This window comes from Lepidothrix coronata, unplaced genomic scaffold (assembly GCF_001604755.1).
Source record: "Lepidothrix coronata isolate B3197 unplaced genomic scaffold, Lepidothrix_coronata-1.0 Scaffold24, whole genome shotgun sequence".
Lineage (NCBI taxonomy): Eukaryota > Metazoa > Chordata > Aves > Passeriformes > Pipridae > Lepidothrix > Lepidothrix coronata.
This window is the reverse complement of record NW_016690204.1, coordinates 295,553-315,395: the sequence shown is the minus strand read 5'-3', so window position 1 is coordinate 315,395 and position 19,843 is coordinate 295,553. Positions and strand designations below refer to the sequence as shown.

Sequence of the window (19,843 nt, the reverse complement as noted above, 5' to 3'; positions counted from 1 at the left end):
CACCCCAGGATCCCCCACCCCGGTCCCAGGGCTGGTCAGGGACAGCTGGTGTCCACTGGAACCCCCAGGCCTTCTCCACTGAGCTGCTGCCCAGCAGGGCAGCCCCCAGCCCGGGCTGGGGCATGGGGTTATTCCTACCCAGGTGCAGGACCCTGCCAAGACCTGGTGAAAACCAAACCAAAACAAAAACCCCCCCAAAACTACAACCAAACAAACCATGAAAGGGTTTAAAATACTCCTGTGACACTTAAGGGGAAGAGACCTTTTTTTTTCTGTGGAGCTAAACAGTTAGTTCAGAACCTGCAGGCACACACATGCTCAGCAGTGAGACTGGCTGAGGTTACCAGGATGTAAAACGGACATGAACAGACTCTTCTTTTAAGGCTTCTTCTTTTCAAACCTTCTGTCAGTGCCTAAAGTAACTAATTTGCTGGTCCCTTAGGTTAGAAAGGTGGGCAACTGCTCAGTAAGTTGGCAGTTCTGTATCTTGCCTCTGACACTACAAGGAACGGCATGAACTACCAGACAGAGGAACAGTCAGCCTGCAGACAAGCGATTTCATCTTTCAACAAGATCCATCCACCTTTATCTTCACACTCTTTCAAAATCCTCAGTATTCCCAAAGTGGCACCCAGTGGGTCTGGTTTTATTGTCATGCAAAAAAAAAACCACCAAAAATTCAAATAAAATTTCGTGTGTTTTTCATCTTGATTTCATATATTTTAAGTTTTCTCATATCTCCAGTTCTGTTCCAGAGTTCTGTATCCATACTACCACTTTAGTCCTTATTTTATCTGCTTCATTTTCTTCTAACGGGGAGAATTTAGTCCATATTTGCATATAAGCTTTATCTGGGCTAAAAATTTGAATGAATAAAGAATTCCACTTTAGATTAAAATAAAAATGTGAGATGCCTAAAGGAAAACAAAACACCATTTGGTATGAAATAATGGTTTTATCAAAGAAACTATACAGCTGTAATGTCTACTCAACAGCCACCATTTTCTGCTTTTAAGTGTTCCTTGCATCCGTAGTCCTAAATATTACTTATTATTTTTCAGGTATTTCAGTCCCCTTCAGTAATGGAAGAGATTATGTTTGTCAGTCTTCCAAACTGCATCTCTTGATCAGCTCACTAATATAACCATCCCTTTTGGCATTAATAGACAGCAAGAACAATTTTTCATCAATACTGTGTATATTTAAAAAGGCAGACTGGCACTTACTAAAACAAGATTCAGTGATATTGTCATGTAAGTTACAGACAATCCCTGATATAAAATACTTTCTACCATCACAATAACTATATAGAATTGCGCAGCAGACTGCTGTACACAAATAAATAATTTGCTTACATAAGTGGGTTACACAGTGGTGTAAGAATAACTAAACCAACATCCATTTGCTCTCTCTAATCTTGGGAATTCATTATTCATGTATTTACTGTTGCTTCTAGCTCATGTATTTACACTGTAGCTTTGAGAGATGCCTCTTCAAAAGTCTTCAAGGAAAAAAAAAAGAAAAAGAAAACTAAGCAGCACTGCCTCTACAAACGATTCTGGCCCTGTACAGTCTGTTTTTTTCAAGGTTTAAAAAAAAATAATTTCTGAAAAAGTTAACCACTTTGTGGCTTGGAATAGAACATGACCAAGCCCTGACACCTGGTCTCAGATCAGATGCACCTGAGAGACCGTTCTGAAACAAGCCACAGGCAATTTATGAAATCAGTAAGAGCTCATGGAATCACAGAATGGTTTGGGTTGGAAGGGACCTTTAAAGGTCATCTTGTTTCACCCCCTGCCATGGGCAGGACACCTTCCACTAGCCCAGGTTGCTCCAAGCCCCATCCAACCTGACCTTGGACACTTCCAGGGATGGGGCAGCCACAGCTTCTCTGGGCAACCTGTGCCAGGGCCTCACCACTCTCATCATAAAACTTTTCTTCAGACTAAACCTACCATGTGCCCGTTTCAAACCATTATCCCTTCGTCCTGTCAGTACAGGCCCTGGTAAGAATTCTCTCTCCATTTTTCCTATAAGTCTCCTTTAAATACTTGTTAAGGAAACTTCCCTGTACAACCCGTCCAGGAGCTCCCCTGTCAGTCACCTGAGCTGGCACCAAGGCCCCTGCACAGCTGCTCACCCCACACACACAGTCAGAGTTTCCTTAACAGCTCCACCCCAGGTTTCCCAGAGCAGTCTCAGACGTCCTGATCCTTAAAATAATTTAATCTTGGTGCAACAACAAAATAAAAACCCAAACTGGTGCCTCTGAGGAGAGATCCCCTACAAAGGAACCCCTGGGCTTTATACTCTAAGGGTGAGAAAGTCTGGGGGTTGTTGGCTCCTGTTGTGTCTCGGAGTGTCTCTCACCTGGCTGGGCCACAGGTCCCTGTGACCTTTGTTATGCAAAGGGCTGGCAGTTCACAGCTTCTTGCCTGGTTCTCTGGCCACCCAGAGCTGAGCCTGCAGCTGGCACTGCAGTTGCACCCCAAGCTGCTGGCACTGATTCCTCAGGATACTGGAAGGCCACAGTGATGTGCTCCTGGAGCCTTCTCTTCTCCAGGTGAACACCCCAGCTGTCCCAGCCTGGCTCCAGACAGCCTGGCTCCGGAGCAGAGGAGCTCCAGCCCTCAGAGCATCTCCGTGGCCTCCTCTGGACTTGCTCCAGAGGAGCTCCCCATATCTGGAGGCAGCTCTGCAGGTGGGGGGCAGAGGGGCAGAATCCCCCCCTCCCCTGCTGCCCACGCTGTGGGATCAGCACAGGACATGGAGGGTTTCTGCATCCCAGCACACACAGACAAGGCATGTCCAGCCTCTCACCCACCAACATCCCCAAGTCCTTCTCAGGACATTTGGGAGTTATGGCAAATCAATAACCAGATTAAGAACTGAGTCCAAAACACATGTGCTCAAACCCAGGGGCAGGACTTTGCACTTGGCCTTGTTGAGCTTCATGACGTTCACAGAGATCAACATTAGACAGAACATTAATGACTGCTCCCAGAGGAAAGAGAGATCGAAGGTAATTCTCTGTCCCTAACCGGCCAGACACAAGCCAGGTCTAGTCCAGACATCATACATCAACACTAACTTGGCCCTGTGCTCATGATATCAGATCTTTTAGGGAAGTCCAGCCTTATTTCAGCGTTTGTCAGCTCACAAGTCAAACATCACCAGTACAGGGACCAATGCAGACTGATAACTGTCCATCATCTCAGAGCATGGGCAAGGGGTCATGTCTGTCTGCACCCACCCACCCAGACTTCCCAAAGAGTCTGTAATTTTATGAGTAGGGGAAGATTATCTTCCAATATGAGGCAATTTCCCCCCAGAAAAAACTCTCAATTCATCACTTACAAGTTGACAGAGTATTTAAATTACAAAATAAATAGCTTTGATTTGTTGGGTTTGAATTTTCTGGGACTTAGGTAGGGAACCTCGAGACTCCTATTGCTGCAAATGACAGTGGTGAGCCAGGACACCTGCACATACATCACAAGACAGTCATCAACGTTCAGGAAAACAAAAAAGCTATTCTGTCTTTAGGGACAATTCCTTAAAAACTGCTTTTATGCTGTCACAATATTATCAGCACAGGTAGCATTTAAGGGAGGCTTATCACGACTGGGTTTGGAGCTGCTACAGCAACCAGCCCCCACCTCCAGGCACACCGTGAAATGAGGTTTCTGCCCGCGTTGCCTCAACAGTGCCCTGACAAGACTCGACAGCTACCAAAGTAAAAGCAGAAGCTTTTCCTAAAACCTCTACCTATAAGAAACGTTGGCTTTTAAACCTGAAATTGTTCAAAACAGTCAGCCCCAGAAAAAAAGAAACAGCACAAAACTGTGCTGTGCTACAAAAAGATGGTTAGTGACTAAATAAATACAGTCTCCTCCAAGTAGTAAAATAGACAGAGTAAAAACCTGTTTGAGTCCTGCCTCAGCCAAGAGGGCATGGAGCTGCGGGCCGGGCCCGCGCTGCTGGGCCGGGCCCGCGCTGCTGGGCCGGGCCCCGCGGGGGTCCCTCGGCCGGGCCGTGGCCACCCTTCGCCGGCCCAGAGCGGGCCCCGCGCACCCCTGGGCCCGAGCGGGCAAACACGGCCAAACACTCGTGTCCCGCCGCCACGTTCGCACCCGTGGGCGGACCCGCCCGCCCTCGGGACCGACCGCCGCGCACCTCCCACCGATTGCGACCGACCCGCGGCCGCGGGCGCGGCCGGGCCCGGCCCAGCCGCGCCCCCCGCCCGCTCTCACCACAGGCCGCGGCCGCCCCGCGATGCTCCGCGTTACCCCGACAACGAGCGGAAACTGCCGAGCGAGGCCGAGGAGCGGCGGGAGAGGCCGAAGACTCACGGAGAGAGGCGGAAAGTGCCGAGGGCGGCGGGTCCCGCGGCGGCCCCGAGCGGCCCTCCCGGAGTTCGGCAGCTCTTTCAGAGATTTTTTTTTTTTTGGGGGGGGAAAGGGGTTCGGTAACTTTTTAAGTTATTGACCGGGTTTTTCTAGTAACATCTAAGTGAAGACACCCCACAAAGCCTTCCTGCCCCTGCCCTCGCACCACCCTGCACCTCCTCACAGAAGATGCAGAGTTGGAAGGGACCCGCAAGAATCATCGAGTCCAACCCTCAGCCCTGCACAGGACCATCCCCAGGAGTCACTCCCTGTGCCCCAGAGGATCAGCCAAACCCTCCTGGAGCTCTGGCAGCCTTGGTGCTGTGCCCACTGCCCTGGGGAGCCTGGTCAGTGCCCAACCAGCCTCTGGGGGAAGAACCTTTTCCTGACATCCAACCTGACCCTGCCCTGACACAGCTCCAGCCGTTCCCTGGGTCCTGTCCCTGGTCCCCCCAGAGCAGAGCTCAGGGCCTGCCCCTCCTGAGGAAGTTGGAACTGCAGTGAGGTCTCCCCTCAGTCTCTTCTTCTCCATCTGAACACACCAGGTGTCCTCAGTGTCTTCACATGGCTTCAAATCAAGACCCTTTCCCATCTTTGTTGCTCTCCCTTGGATGCTCCTCAGCACCCCAAGTACAACCCAGGTCAGGTACAGCCCAGCCCTTGCCCACACTGGGCCTGCAGCCAACCCTAACAGCCAGGTTTACCCAACACCTTCAGAAGAGGCAATTCAAGACCCAATCCCCACAGCACTGTCCAGTCTAAAGTCACTTCTAATTCCTCTGAAGTCTCAACACTTCTGTGCAGATGAAAAGCAGCCACACCTGGTACACCTGTGACCAGCAGCTCCTGCGTGCTCTGAGGTTGGCTGGCCACATGTAACATGTAATTTATGTGGTATTTATCACAGTTTCCTTTTACAAATATGCAGCAATTATTGGGACTCTGCTGGGGGAAAAAAAAAAAAAGGCACCCCAACTTGTAGGAAGTAGGAAAAAGTACTGGGTGGGAGGCACACTGCACTGAAACACAGTGTTTCTTTCAGAATTACGGGCAGGCTTCAGGTAGAGAGGGAAAATACTGACTTTAGACCTTACTATAAGCCAGGAAGACCCATAACCAGAGCAGCAGAACTGACAAAATCCTGTTTCCTGGAGCTTTTTATCTTCTCCTGTGCAGCTCTGACACAGTCATTTATGGCATCTCTTCAGGGTGGATCCTTGGACATGCAATAGCCCCCTCAGGTCACTCAGGTGCCACTCCTGAAGCAGAGTCAGCAATTCATCTCTTGCCTCTGCCCATCTGACTGTTCTCACAGTGCCCACAGAAGCTTTGAGATCATGGCTAGGCTTCGTGAACGAAGATTTGGGAAGGGCTCTACCCACGTTTGTTGCAAGCGCATTGGTGGCTGAAAAGGCCAACATGAGACAGGCATGTCCGGTTGCAAAAGGCACAGCAGAAAGACTCCTTAGGTGGTAAATTCTGCAAGGCACGATTCTTTCTGCGTTGCCTTTTCTCCTCAAGAGTGATCCTGTGTGCTTTCTCAAAAGCATCAGCAGCATTATAGATGGTGTGTCTCCAGGCCTCCCGATTGGAGGCCAGAGTAGACCAGTTATGGTGGTCGATATGGTCAAGGCTGAGATGTTTCAGGGAGTCCTTGTATCTTTTCTTCGGGGCTCCTCTCTTGCGGCAGCCGGTGGCAAGTTCACCATAAAGCAAGATCTTAGGGAGGCGGTGGTCCTTCATCCTGGAGACGTGCCCTGCCCAACGCAGCTGTGTTCTCAGCAACGTGGCCTCAATGCTTGTGACTGCTGCTTGTTCAAGAACAGATGTATTGGTCACGTAATCTGACCAGTGGATGTTTAGGATTGAAAAGCTTTGAGATACCAGACTGGAAGTTGAGGATTTGGGCAGACCATGTGCAGATGCCTTGTTTTCTCAGACAACCAGGCTAATAAGGAAACTATTGCAACTACATAGTGCAATCGAGTCAGAAATACACAGCCAGCTGGAGCATCAAACAATCATTTAGTTTACCATCCCTTTCTGGGCTGTAATAAAAATAATCTAAATAACCCACTGACTGTCTCTGCTCAAGTGACCACTTTAGAGCTCTCAGAATTGGCTGGTTCACTGTTACACAAAATTTTGCCCAATAACTCAACTACATATCCCTACTTATGCAGGCTTTTAAATTTTCCTGCCCTTCAATAATCAACAGAGAAGCTCTGCTTCTATCCTAAACAGACAAATGAACATGGCATCCTAGGATCCTAACATCTTCCCTCCTGAGTACTGCACTCAAAGAATCATATAATCTCAGAACGGTTTGGGTTGGAAGGGACCTTAAAGATCATATAGTTCCAATGCCCTGCTACTGTAAAAGATGCCTAACAGTTGCTAGTCCCTAAAATCCCAGGACAGGCTGCAGCAGTGCAGCTGCACACAGTGCATTTCCTCCCCTCCTCTAAGGGCTTGACCTCACAGAGTGAGAGAAAAGTAAATTTGCATGACTAGGTGCTTCCTATTCTGCAAGCAATAAGGGATTAACAATAGCAGCCTGTGCTTCCATTGAAATCTTCTTACTTGCATGGGAAAGAACTGCTTTAGCAACACAAAGATCATTTCAGATCTTTTGCCAGAATAAACAATTTAGGAGCCTTTTAAGAACAAATTAATTATAAATGAAATGTAGTTACCTAAAAGGAAAATACAGAACAGCATCCACTTTACTGGTAGCTTTTACATCTAAGATCTTTAGAAAAGTATTTCCATGTTATAATTGGTGATTATCATGCAAATTAGATGCAAAATTAAAAGCATCTCAACATAAAGTATTAACTTTTTTCTTTCTGCTGGACAGTTCTGCCTTGCTTGCTCTATTTCTAATAAACATGCAATGTGTTATTCATACCTTAAAATACACAGGCTGTGAGACGAATCCTAGTTAATGTTCTTGTTTGGCCTAGAAAACCATGGCAACAAACACCGGAAGACTATTTGCATTTTGTAGCTGTGCAGGTCTGTCAAAGTAGAATAGTGGGGAGGGCCTGTGATCAAAAAAGAACAAATGGAAGTTCAAGTGTCTTTTGATGTCTCGCCCTACCCCCTGCCTCTCAGCTCTTGTCCAATTCCTTTTCAGTCAGCCTTTCTTTCACAGACATTTACACACATGAGCAATTTCACACCTTAACAGTCCACCAGAGGCAGTGGGGCTATTCAAGCATGGAAAGTTATTTACATGCAGAGAGAATAGAAACTTTCAACTCCGGAGCTGAAGGTAACTCCATGTCTCTCTACAAAAGCATCATGGAAATACATGGCACTAGAGATGCAAAACCCATTGCTTCCTGACTATACTGTTGAATTTATCCTGACTATATTGTTGAATTTGGTTGTGGTCAAGCCAAGGAGCAAAAATAAACCATATAATCTTGTGCCAGATTATAACAAAACCCAAAAAAAGTAGATTTAAATACAAAGTATTGATTTAAAAAAAAAAATTCTCTTTATAGCAGTACACTTAGTTACTCCCAGAGAAGTTTTACAGCATATTTACAGTTTATGATGCAGAGCCCAAGGCATGTTCAAGTTTAGTTCACCATTACAGTTGAAAAACTCTCCATGGGAGTCCAGTCTTCCAGAATTTAGATACCATCACGAGGTTCAAATAGCTATGACTTTGATTTCTAAGTTTCAGCTTACAAAGACTTTCCTCAGAAGAGAAAACTAAGGCATCCTTTCCTGCTACGAGAGACACAAAATTTAAAAAAAAAAAAAAAAAAAAAAAAAAGGGAGGGGCAGAGCACCGAGCAGCGCAGAGAGAGGGGGGCGGGCGGGCCGGCAGCGCGTGGGGAGGGGGGAGGAGAAGAAGGAGGGCAGCGCCGACCCCGGGTAGCGCCCAAAGGCACAAAGACAGCGGAGCAACACCAAACCCGGTGTGCGAGAGCATTTCTTCCCCCGGCCGCAATAAATACCCCGCCGTATGCAAATCACTCGCTCGCTGACCAATCGAATCCGGAGGGCTCGGCTCTGGGGCGCTCGATTGGTTTTCCCTTTAGCCAATCAGCACCCGATTCACGCGCCTCGCCCCGCCCCCCTGCCTTCCCCGCCCCTTCCTTCGCTCGGCGCTGTCGTCACGCGCCCCGCGCCGCGCTCTGTGTGGCTGGCGCTGGCGCCACAGCCCCGCCCTCCGGCCTCTCTCCCGCCCGGAGCGGGCCAATGGGACGCGGCGATCGGGGCGCTCCACGGGGCCCGCGCGCCGTGGCCCCGCCCCTCGGCCAGGGCTGGGCGAGCAGGAAGCGGAACCGCCGCGGCTCTGGCCCGGCCCGAGCCCAGCGCGGCCGCGCCCGCACGGACGGAGCCAGCCCGGCACGGACGGGAGCCGCGCCCGTGGGCAGACGGCGGAGCCGCGGGGCGGGAGCAGCCCGTGGAGAGAGGTCGGCCCCACGGCCGCCAGCAAAGCTGGGAGGGCCGCTGGGCTCGGCGCCGGCCGCCTCCCGAGCTGGCGGGTCTGGGCGCAGCCCGGGGGTGCCTGGGGCTGAGGGAGCCGGCGGCGGAGCCAGAGTACGGAGGCTGCGTGGCGGCGTTGATGCGGCAGGTGAGGCCGGCGCGGGGGGACCGGCCCGGCGCCGCTCTCCCAGGGCGCGGCGGCGCTAGGGGGACGCGGCTCTGCGGCTCCCGTGGGAGGGAGCGGAGGGACGGCCGAGAGGTGTGGAGCACCAGAGCAGCGAGGCTGAGGAGGTTTTCTCTTCGGGAGCAAGGGGAACATGGTGAAAACGAAAGGAGAAAGCGGCTGAGACGGGGACACTGGGCTTAGGGCGCTGCCGGAGGGCTCAGGCAGAACGCTAGAAGGAGCTAGCAGTTGGGAAGTGGGATTTGCTACTCTGGTAAGGAAGCGTCCCCAAGGAGTGTGTCTTTGGTGTCCCCCAGCTAATCTCTGGGGGATGCCTGTGGGTGTATTGTTTAATTTGAGGCAATAAAGCCAGGCTTGGAATTATTTAAGCCTTGCTTACATGAAGTTTTCGAGCATAGGCTGTCAGAACTGTAAGAATTCTGTCCTCAAAATAATGGGAAACACTGCAGCTTTTGGTGTATGGAGAATCAGTCAGTAACTAGGGACCTGTCAGGTGAATAAATAACCAAGTTTCAATAAGAGTTTAGATCCACAGTTCAGATCAGTTTATTGAGCGTTTGCGAAGAGAGGAACCTTGCCCAACAAAATTCTGGATCGGTAAGTTCAGTGGTTTAGCTGAAAATTAGAGGGAAAAGTATAATTTTAAAAGTAGGAATACAACCCATAAAGAGTAACCTCACAAGTTTGTAGGCCATGTCAGGTTGATGCATCTTCTTTCTTTTGAACCTCCTTATCCTGATGTCAGCCTAACCCGTAGTCATTCCAATGTTTGCGATATTCAGAATTTTCGTCTCCTATTGGTTTTTATCTTTCCCTTGATGGAGGTTGGATGGTGGCTCCTGCCTTGGTGACAAGGCAGCTGCATCCCAACTGCTGCTCCTTGCTGGGCGCTGTAAGTGGTTCTTTCTTGGAGGATGACTTCTTTTAGTTATGGTGTCAGTAATATTTCTACACTCTTCAAGGAAAACCCAAACAGTTGTTGGGTTTTAACAGATAATGTGGTTTAATGCCTTAAGCTTGCGTGCATATCTCACGCTTTGTTCCAAGTATTTGAAAAAAAAAACTTCAGAATTGAGAGGATTTGTGAAGCCAGCACAGCGAGCGGTCATCCCAGCAGCTGGCCTGAGCGTCGGGTTCGGGGTGGAACTTGAGAGATGCCTTGGGGGAGCCCAGGGATGCTCCCCTGGCACACGAGGGTTCAGAGCTGCCCTGCTCGGGCGAGGTCTGGGCGAGGCAAGGGCGCACAGGCCGCCACAGGTGCCTCCGGAGTTTGTTGCCCTCCAGACTGTGGGGGGGAGGGGAATTAATGAATGGGGTGTCATTAATTATCCCCCCGCGCGGGCGGCGGCCGGGGGTGCCGGCCCGGGGAGCCGGTCCCGCTGACAGCCCACGGGGCTGGCGCTGCCCGGCGGGAAGGAGCGAGGGGAGGTGCGGGGTGGGGGCGGAGGGGAGCGGGAGCCTCGGCCGGTCCCAGTCCCAGACACACTCTCACACACACACACACACACACACACACACACACACACGCACACACACAGAGAGAGGAGGAGAAGCCGCCGCCGCATCCAGGAGCATGGATCCCCCCCCCACAGCGGGCCGGGCAGCGGCTCCGCGGTGAGGAGAGAGGGCAGCGAGCCCCGGGTCCGCCCCGGGGGGTGCGATGGGGCAGCGGCGCTGCCCCGCTCGGCTCTGCCGGGCCGGCGCTGCCGCTCCCCGGGCACCGGCCGAGCGCTGCCGCACACCCGAGTTTGGCCGGGCGGATTTCTCGGCCGAAGGCGGCCCAGAGCCTTTCAGGACAGGGCTGGGGGGCTGCCGGGGGGACCCGGCTGCCGTTTGGGCCGGTTTGGGGAGGGTTGCGGCGGGGCTTTCCCCCTCCCGCCTTCGGCACAGGTTGTTGGGTCGGGACAGCAAACGAAAGGGGATTTAGTAACAAACAACGGCGGCCATGTTGAGAGGAATTTCTGCAGCTAAACTTCTCCCCTCTCAGCCCAGGGGTTTCTCTGCCTCCCCGGGGGGCTCCCCGGCCTGACTGTGTGCCCCCCTCTTTTCTCTCTCTGCTCCCCCGCAGGATGACAGTGAAACTGGGAGAGAGCAGCGGGGAGGAAGGGGTGAAAAAGCTGGGCAAAAGAGCAGGAGGAGATGAGGAGTCCCTGGAAGAAGAAGGGGCAGGAGGAGGAGGAGAGGCAGCTCCAGGCAGCAGCAGCACAAAGAAAGAAGAGAAGATCATTAACAACAACACTACCAGCAGCCCCCCACCGAACCCCAGCTTGTCGCCGGCCCCGGCCTCCCTCCAGCCCTCCCACAGCCAGGACCAGCATCATTTTCTCAGGTCCAGCGTCAGACCTCAGAGCAAGAGGCTGAAGAAGGATTCCCAGGCATCCTCCTCGGTTGGCAGCAGCACTGCTGGAAAAGGCAAAGGTACAAAAAACATGAAGGCAAGAGGGGTAGCAAGGAGGGGAGGCACCTGTGGGGCTATGGGTTGTCATTCTTCTTCTGTGGATGCCATCTTTTGTTTGGTTTTGGGAAGGTGTTTTGGGGCTTGTTTCTCACAGTAGCTGAAATCTTTTGTGTCCCAAGGCTTCAGCTTCTCTGCTGCCCACTGCTCTCTCTGCACTTCCAGAAATGGGGAGTCTGGATGTGTATGTGGGGAAGGAAGAATTCTCCATTATTGAAGCAAATCTTTGATTTCTGCATTTCATCTCTCTCAAGTTTGAGGAAATGCCTGTATTTTGATTAGGAAATGAGACTCTAGATAGCTGTGTAATCAGGTGGCTGCACTCTGAATTCTGTTCTTAGATAATAACAAAACATTCACTAGGTGCTCCTTAGCAAAGGGTAAAAAAAAACAACCCATGGGACATTGGTGATTTACCCCAGTTATTTCTATGATCCAAATAACTATTTTGGAAACAGCTATGAAATACATATATTGCCGTATTTGTTTCTAAGGTTTGGAGAGTCCCATGTTTCTGTTTCAGAACAGTTCGGGTATTTCAATGTAATTTGAGTTTATGTTAAGATTGTTTTGTATACATCTGAATGTCTGTAGGTGCAGACATACACGCACCTGCTTTTTCACTTAAGCATTGGAGACAAGAATTTGATTTTTTTCAGAGCTGTTTCTAACTTGAGTAGCTGGAAGGCAGCAGGGATATTTGAATATCTTGGTGCTATAGTGTGCTCAGCAGTGACTGGATGACATCTCAGCACTGCAGTTGAGCTGTACTTGAGCCTAAGTTTGGATACCTTATGCAAAAGTACTCAAGTGTTATTTTCCATTAATTTTTGAGAAAAACAGCACTCAAAGATTTCTTCAATATTTGAAATAATGAGGTTTACTCTTGTCTGCTAAATTGGAGTATAGCTCCATGGAGCATAACTATGTCCTGGAGGTTATCTCACTCTGTTCCATCACAGGGTTGTGCACATGCTGGGCATTAAGTAAGCATTACAGTTATGATAGTTTTGTGTTGCAGTAATAAATCAGTGCAAATTGGGATATTTTGGTTATTGTGATATCACAAAAAAATTCTTGAACTCCGTTGCTTGACAGTTTATATAATTGCCTAAAGTATTTTTGAATACTGTGGTAAGTCCTCTTTAATCTCTTGAATGTTAAGTGAAAACTCTCTACGTGGTGTTGGAGGACAGAACAGAAAGGCCTATGTAATTTTTTTCCTAGTTACATGAAACCAAATAAACAGATGGAATACCCAGGAGTGTTTAGCTTCAGATAATTATTTCCAGGGTCGTAAATAGTATTAGATACAAGGAGGTGTTTCTTTGAAATGCATCTGGTCCATAATTGACAAGTTGAATATATCCACTTGAAATTATTCCATTGCTTTGGAAGCGTATACACGTGTGAACAAATACATGGGTCTTTGTGTAAGTGTTTATTCATGTTTGTGTGTTCGTACGTGAACATTCATTTCTAATTTTAGAGCAGCAGAACGATTTTTAACTAGGTGTATCAGTAAAATAGAAAAGGAGATTTCCTTCATTTTTGCAATTCAGACTCCAAAACCACCCTAATAAAGCTACATACAGAACAGAAAATATTATTTCAGTAATCGGTCACAGATAGCGCTTGTAATTGCTGTACCTGGCTATGTTGTGAGCTTTGGGGGAACTTCTTAAATCATCAGGAGTGACAGTTGGTGGTGGATTTGCGCTTTTCACTTCTGGAATTGTTAGACCAGCCACAGCTCTGCCTGGCCAGGTTTGGTGTGAATGTGTCAGATTGATTGATTTCTCTGATATGTTTGAGATGATAACCGTCAGATATTGGAGAACAAAGTCATGGAGCGGGATCCTCTCTAATTTGAGTTCTTTATGTTCAGAGATGCATAATGAGAGGTTTTCCAGGCTTGTCTGAATTCTCCACAGTGGAATGCCTTGTGATCAGAATTCATAGTGCCCTGTATTCTGAGTGAAGTGTCTCACAGAGCCAGCTTGGGATAGGGCAGGATTTAGGATAGGGTGGAGATTGCTAAGAAAGATTAGACTTAAATCTTTTCATTCACTGTCCCACCATCTTTCTCCTTTCTCTGTAAGTATAAAAATGATAAAAAGCTGGAACGCATGTGCTTTGGATCAGCTCTGGAAGCTTTTCCATTGTGTCACAATCAAGGTGGTGGCTGCACAAGTAACTCTGGCACTGGCCAGCAGGAGTGATCAGACCACACTTACACTTGGTCCAGAGAAACCAGAAACTTGTTTTTGTTGTAGTCATTCAATAATGACACTTAAAATTTTATTGAAGTGATTCAACTTCTAGAACCTGTGCATTCTAGACTAAAAATGCTCTCACTTGGTAGTTTTTAAAGAGTGTAATCAGTGTGCTTAATTTCTTTCAAATGGTAGTTGCTTGTCCTCATCATATCTTCAAAAGAGTTTTGAAAATAGTGGTTTTTTCTATGTGTTGCAAATTTCTTTTTACTTTTGGCATTTGTGCTTTTAGGACCCTTAACTGGAGCAGACAAATTATTGATAAACTTGACAGTAAACTGTAGCAAGAGTTTGCCCACTCGGCAGCTGCTGACTTTCAGTTTTATCTTACTGTGGTTCAGGGAAAACTGCTCTTAATAATTCTCAAATTCTGCCTACTAGTGTATATAAACATGTTGCTAATCGTCAGATTGTCCTGACATACTCTTTAATTGTACCTTTGGATCCCGTCTCTTGCTTTTTGTTTACTGAGGTGCACTTTTGAGTTTAGGGCAAAAATTACATAGAAAGTGGTACAATAAAATAAAGTTTGAAAACTATTTGACTTCAACAGCCAATCCATTTAGAATTGCGGGAAGGTTTATCAAATTTCCTGCACGAATATCTAAATATCTGCCTTTTTTTTTTTTTTCGAAATGGTTATGATACTATTTTCAACTGTTGGTCATCTTTTTATTTTATTTTCAAGTTCATAGTCTACACCTCAACTGGTGTATGCCTTTTGAAGTATGAAGTGAGTCTTCAAGTGACTTGCATGAAACCGTAGGAGGAACTTGAAGGACTAGTGGAGTGGAGACAGTTTGAGAGTTCCAATGCAAGGGGGTTCATTGAGGGAGAAGATGCAGAACAAGTTAAGGTTGCTGAAAAAGAGGGATTGCTTGGAGTCCGCTTCTTCCATCCATGCCACATGGTTGCTGAGCACAGGTGTTAAGGTGTGCTTTTGTCCGTAAAGCCAGAACAGATGGAATACACGTGTTTAGGTTGTGGCCACTTTGGTAAAAGCCAGTGTGGGAATACATGGCCATCGTGTGCTGTGGTTGTAGCTTGAACTAGAGTAGAGTATTCCCATTTCCATGCTTTCATCCATTTTCTGAGTGCAGGATGAAGTCAGGAGGAGTAGCTAATGGTGATGAGCTGAAGCTTGAAGATGTGTTTCATGCTGTTGCTCTGGATTTATTCCTAAAATGTGCAGAATGGCTCAAAAAAGTATTTGCAAAAGTATTTGCAATAATAAGCAGCTCTTTCTTGAAAAAAGAATTATTCAGCTGAAAGCACTAGTTGAATTAAAACATTCCATTTTTTGGGATGGTATAGAACTTGGTCGGAAGCAGTCTAAGCACATCAAAGTTGCATGTCCCAGTAGCATGTGGTTAAATCAACTACTGCCTTTTCCTGTGGAGAGGATGTATGTACCAAAACACCTGATGTGTGTACTTACATTGTGTTTTATTGTATCTTCCCAAGTTCATATGTTGTAGCCTTCATTTGAGATGTCATTCCTCCAGCTTTATTTCTCTAGGACATGAATCACTGTTCAAGGACTATTGGTACAGTCCCTTGTTCTAACATTTTCCTGAATTCTGTCCATCTCGTTTGCACTCCGTACCTCTCTTTCCATCCTACCCTGACATGCTTTCATTCATTCTTTGCCCTCCCAGTTACCCCAGTTCTACCTTCCTCCCTTTGGAAGTGGCTCAGGACCAGGACTGTGCAGTATCTCAGCCCACAGCATAAGAGGAGGGTTTTCTCCTATGCCCTGTGCAGCAGGTACTGCACTCTGACAGGTACCTGCCTGCAGGGCTGCACAGCCGCGAGGTTTGGATGGAACTTCATGCTGGGCTTTACGGGTGTTTTCTAATGGAAGAGCAAGAGAATAATGATTCACTGGAGGTGGAGGAGTAAGCGAATGTATAATAAACCCTGTTTATTTTTTATAGCTCTGCTTGGTTAGCTTAGATAGTGCTGCCTTTCATACATTGTATATTGAACATATCCTGTCCAGGCAGAGGCAAGCCATCAGTATAGTTTTGTTAGGAGGCTCCTGTTGATAACTGACACTGGGTATGTTTTAAACACATTCAGCTATCTCTTGGTTGTGCTAATTTTGCAACTGGTAGGAGTTAGAGGAAGGTAGGCTACGTTTATCCCTGTAGGACAGGCACCCGTTGACCCTGAGATGAGCTCAGCCGATGAGAGCAGGGTGCCAGTAACACCAAGGTCTCAGGTGCAATCCTGGTGTGGGCCGCTCTCTTAAGAGTTGGACTCAATGGTCCTTGTGGGTCCCTTCCAACTCAGAATATTCTGTGATTCTCTGTTTCAAACTTTGGAACACTATATGCCGGAGCCATGCCACGAGGTATAAGCTGTTCTAGACCTGCCCTTCTCAGGACTTCATGCTGTGCACTGTAGAGACATACAGGGTAGAAACTAGCACTGAAAATGAAGTTTTGACTTGCGGGGAATGTGTCTATCTCTCTCCCTCTGTCATCTGCTTTTTCTTCTTAGCTACAATTGCTGGAGACAAAAGCAGATTGGTGCTAGCCTGCAGCTCTCTTGGGCTGTCCTTCTAGGGGCTTCACTTAAATTCCTACAGCACGCACTTTCTGTTCTTCACTGCAGTACCCAATGTAATATCTGTAATGGCTAGACAAGGGGCTCATTTACCAGCGATCAGAAAAAGAGTTTGTATGTTTGTCTTTGATGTCTTTTTCATTAAAATTGAGAAGTGAATGCTCTGTCGTGAGAACAGCAGAATGCATTCGAAGCTCCTGAAAAGGGCAGATCACAGCACCTCACCCAGCTCTGGTGGCATTGGATTTTTTGTTTTGAATGTATCTCGTACCATAGGAGAATGTTTTGAATGTATTCTCATACCAGAATGTCGTACCATAAGACTGTTAAGCTCTAATGCAGGTTTTTGACAATAAAATACACACTCGAAGCTGTTTTCTGGTGTGGCCTCCTTAATGGCAATCTTCACTGAAATCCTGTTTGAAGGTGATCTTGTGTAATTTAGCCTTGGTGTTGGCTCCTGTAGAACCCAAGAGAGAAGAAGAAAGAGTTTTCTGAAGAAAAGTTCCTGGCATGTTGCAAGTGTCCTGTACTTTTGGGAAGTGAGTTTGTCCTAACACTCAGCCTTTGGGCTGTGGTCTGCAAGAGTTTGAACACATTGTCTCCTTTACAAGGGCATTCCTTGATGGATGTTCCACCTACAGTGACTGGTGACTCCTGAGGAAGTTGAGATGTCATGAGCTAAGCCCGTGGAACACCAGTGAGAGAACCAGCCTATGTGTTGGGATAGATGGCTGTAGAGGGGATTAACTCTGGGGATTCCAGCTTCTGTGTGTGGAATCTGTCATAGGAGATATGAATTAGCAGGCCTGTAAGAGCTGGCATGGAAGACTGAGAAGCAAACACTTGAGATGCTACATAGAGCCTGGAAGAAGAACTTGTGGCTGTAGCCATGATACGACCCTGATACTGTCAGTGTTTCAGTTATTTGATACCTGCATGTTCCATTGTCATTTTCATATCAGACTCTTAAACTGCAGTCTTTGAATCCCTTTATATAAATTTTTGCAAGTGTTTACATTTTGCTTAGAGCTACAGAGGCAGCTTTTTCCACGGGAATGTATTTTGAGATGATGTTATACCAGTCATAGATAAATGAAGTTCTAATAATGGGGCATATAAATGGGTGAGAAGGCTGGATAAAAGGAATCAGTGTTTCTCTGAAACATGGGTGTTCTGATCTCTGATTTTGTTGGGGGTTACAGTTCAAATACCAACTACAAAAACATGATATCTTTGCAAACTGTGGGTTGAAAGCTGAGGGAAGATGCTGAGAACTTACGCATCCAAACGTCTGCCTTGAACTTGTACACCGATGCTGGTGCTCTGATGCACCTGGAGCAAAGGGAAGGAGTTGTCATGGCTGTCATGGTGTGGATGTCCACGCCAGTGGCTGGGTGATGCAGGATGAGTAGACAGGGGGGGAAAGTCCAGCTTGTCTTTGTCTCTTCTGCATGTTCTCCTTTTTTTATAAATGATTTTACTTAGAACAAGCACCCGAGCAGGTTGTTGGAGTGAGCCCCCTCCTTCTCCCCAGCGTTCTGCTGCAGTAATGGTATGGTTGGCCTTAGGGGACCTTCTTGTTTTAATGTGTTGCTGAAGTTTTAAATTGTCTATTGTTGGGAATTAATCATAGAATCATCAGTCATTAGTGAGGGGATGAAAGCTCGTTAGCTGTCCTCTAAAAAGAATCTCATACAGCAAGATTGAAATAATGAATTTATGGGGGGTAATTTGATGATGTATGGTTATTTTTGCTTTTGCCTTTCATCCTGAGTTGGTTTCTAATACCATGTTTTAGAATATGGTGCATTCCATTGCCATACCAAGATCCAGTGTACTCCAGGGTGGATTGGGACAACCCAATCATAAATATTACCATGCACAGAAGTAAGAAGGTTTGTGCAGAGGGGTAATAGAGCAAACCCCTTTGTTCCTGGAATAATTAATTGGCACATAAGATCTCTGTAGAAGTGATATTCAAATTTTTAGATCTTCATATACAATACTCTGAACAATTGCCTGGATGGTAATTTATTTGTATTTAAAGCAAAAAAGATTCTGATAAACTTCTCAGCACTACAGTTTGTTTCGTAGAATAGTCAATGTACATAAAGGAACAACAGGTGAATTATGAGTTACGTGTCCTGTGTAGAAGTTGAATCAGTATCAGTATCAGCATGTCCTCAACAGAACTCTTCAGTCCATCTTTTATCTACACCTAAAATGTAAGTGGAAATGTACTTAACTTTAAATTCTAATAAGACCAGGAAGCCATCACTGATAGATACTTCAGCTTCTTATGCTTTTTAATAGTGAAAACTTCATATGTACCAAATGCACTGAACAGTCTTCAGAAAATCCTTGATAAGATCTGATCTTTAGGCAGACTTAGGATTTGACTTACTTGAGTAAGTATTAAAGAAACCCCCCAAACAACACAAAAACCCCAAACAAAAACCAACCACCCAACAAACAAATGAACCCCCCATATCCTGCATTCATTTTTCTCCTGAAGGATTTCTCAGGAGTTAGAGGGCTATGATCAGAGTAGTGACACTGGAATCTTGTAACTGACTTCTGATAAAGGACATCTTTTGTGTTGGGAGCTGGTATCAACAGGAAATGGGAGATTGAGTTTGGGGATTGATGTGTTTGAATTCCCTCTTCTTGACCAAAGATGTATATTCTCTGCCATGCAAGTTGTGATATTCCAATCTCACATTTGCAGAATAAAGAAGTGTCAGTTCTGTGTCTGTGTTGGTTTTCTTTTCAACCATCTGTTAAAGTGCTCAGTTTTTTCTTGTGGTTTCCTTTTTTTAAAGGATTTACCTCCTCATTGCCAGAATTAAATGGTTTAACTTTCACTTATTTTATTAGTGGCTGATGAAGACTTTAGAAAGTAGAGAAGCTGTTTACTTGAGAATTTGTTTTAAGTGCATTTTCTTCTAGATATCTAATGGTTTTTCATGTCTTGTCTTACATGCTTCCCTGTAGTTACAATAATCCCTAAAAAGAAAAGAAACGTTAACCTCAAAATGGTCACAATATCATATTTTATATCAAGTAAATAGTTATTGTATGCCGGAGAAAAATGTACTTTTGCACACCTTACTCTCTTCCAGGTTTGATTTAAAATATTCTCTGCTACTGAAATAAACCAGCTTGTTTAGGATTTGGAGAAATATTATTTTGTCACCCAAAGGAATTACTTTCAAATTGCAACTGAATTGTTAGGGTTTACGTACAAGTCTTCCAAATCTCTAAAGCACACTGAGCCTGTCACAGCTGATTCTTCTGATACTCTTTTTTAAAATAATATTAGGATTATCAAACTGGGATATCTGGGTTCTTGAGCAAGATATATGTGTGTATAAAACATTGACTTTGTCAGTAAAAAATCTGCTTTGTGTAATTGAATTCGAAAAGATAACTTTTTAAGTCTAAATATGAAAGAGAGAATTGTGCCGATATGTATAAAAGTTGGGGAACTGGTTGGGACTGTTGTATTGTACAA

The 19,843-nt window shown here is 46.4% G+C and overlaps 2 protein-coding genes across 10 annotated transcripts in view; one reads left to right on the top strand and one right to left on the bottom strand.

Moving 5' to 3' along the window:
- Nucleotides 1-8,169, bottom strand: part of IFT140 (intraflagellar transport 140) — an 80,686-nt gene extending 72,517 nt beyond the window's left edge. For 2 of the 3 annotated variants that reach the window (XM_017808829.1, XM_017808831.1), the window contains exon 1: nt 4,257-4,336. The gene's annotated coding sequence lies outside the window, so the exon portion shown is untranslated. Of the gene's footprint in view, nt 1-4,256; nt 4,337-7,302; nt 7,439-7,947 lie in introns of those variants that run through there. The other variant, XM_017808830.1, reaches the window with a different exon arrangement.
- A 734-nt stretch (nt 8,170-8,903) lies between these two features.
- The window catches only part of CRAMP1 (cramped chromatin regulator homolog 1), a 57,517-nt gene continuing 46,577 nt past the window's right edge, over nt 8,904-19,843 (top strand). For 3 of the 7 annotated variants that reach the window (XR_001873835.1, XM_017808917.1, XM_017808913.1), the window contains exons 1-2: nt 10,499-10,638; nt 11,093-11,442. Coding sequence is in view for 6 of the 7 variants with exons in the window: in XM_017808917.1 (XP_017664406.1) it covers nt 10,598-10,638; nt 11,093-11,442 (391 nt within the window). In the remaining variant the exon portion in view is untranslated. Of the gene's footprint in view, nt 8,989-9,144; nt 9,917-10,497; nt 10,639-11,092; nt 11,443-19,843 lie in introns of those variants that run through there. The other 4 variants (XM_017808914.1, XM_017808918.1, XM_017808915.1 and 1 more) reach the window with 3 other exon arrangements.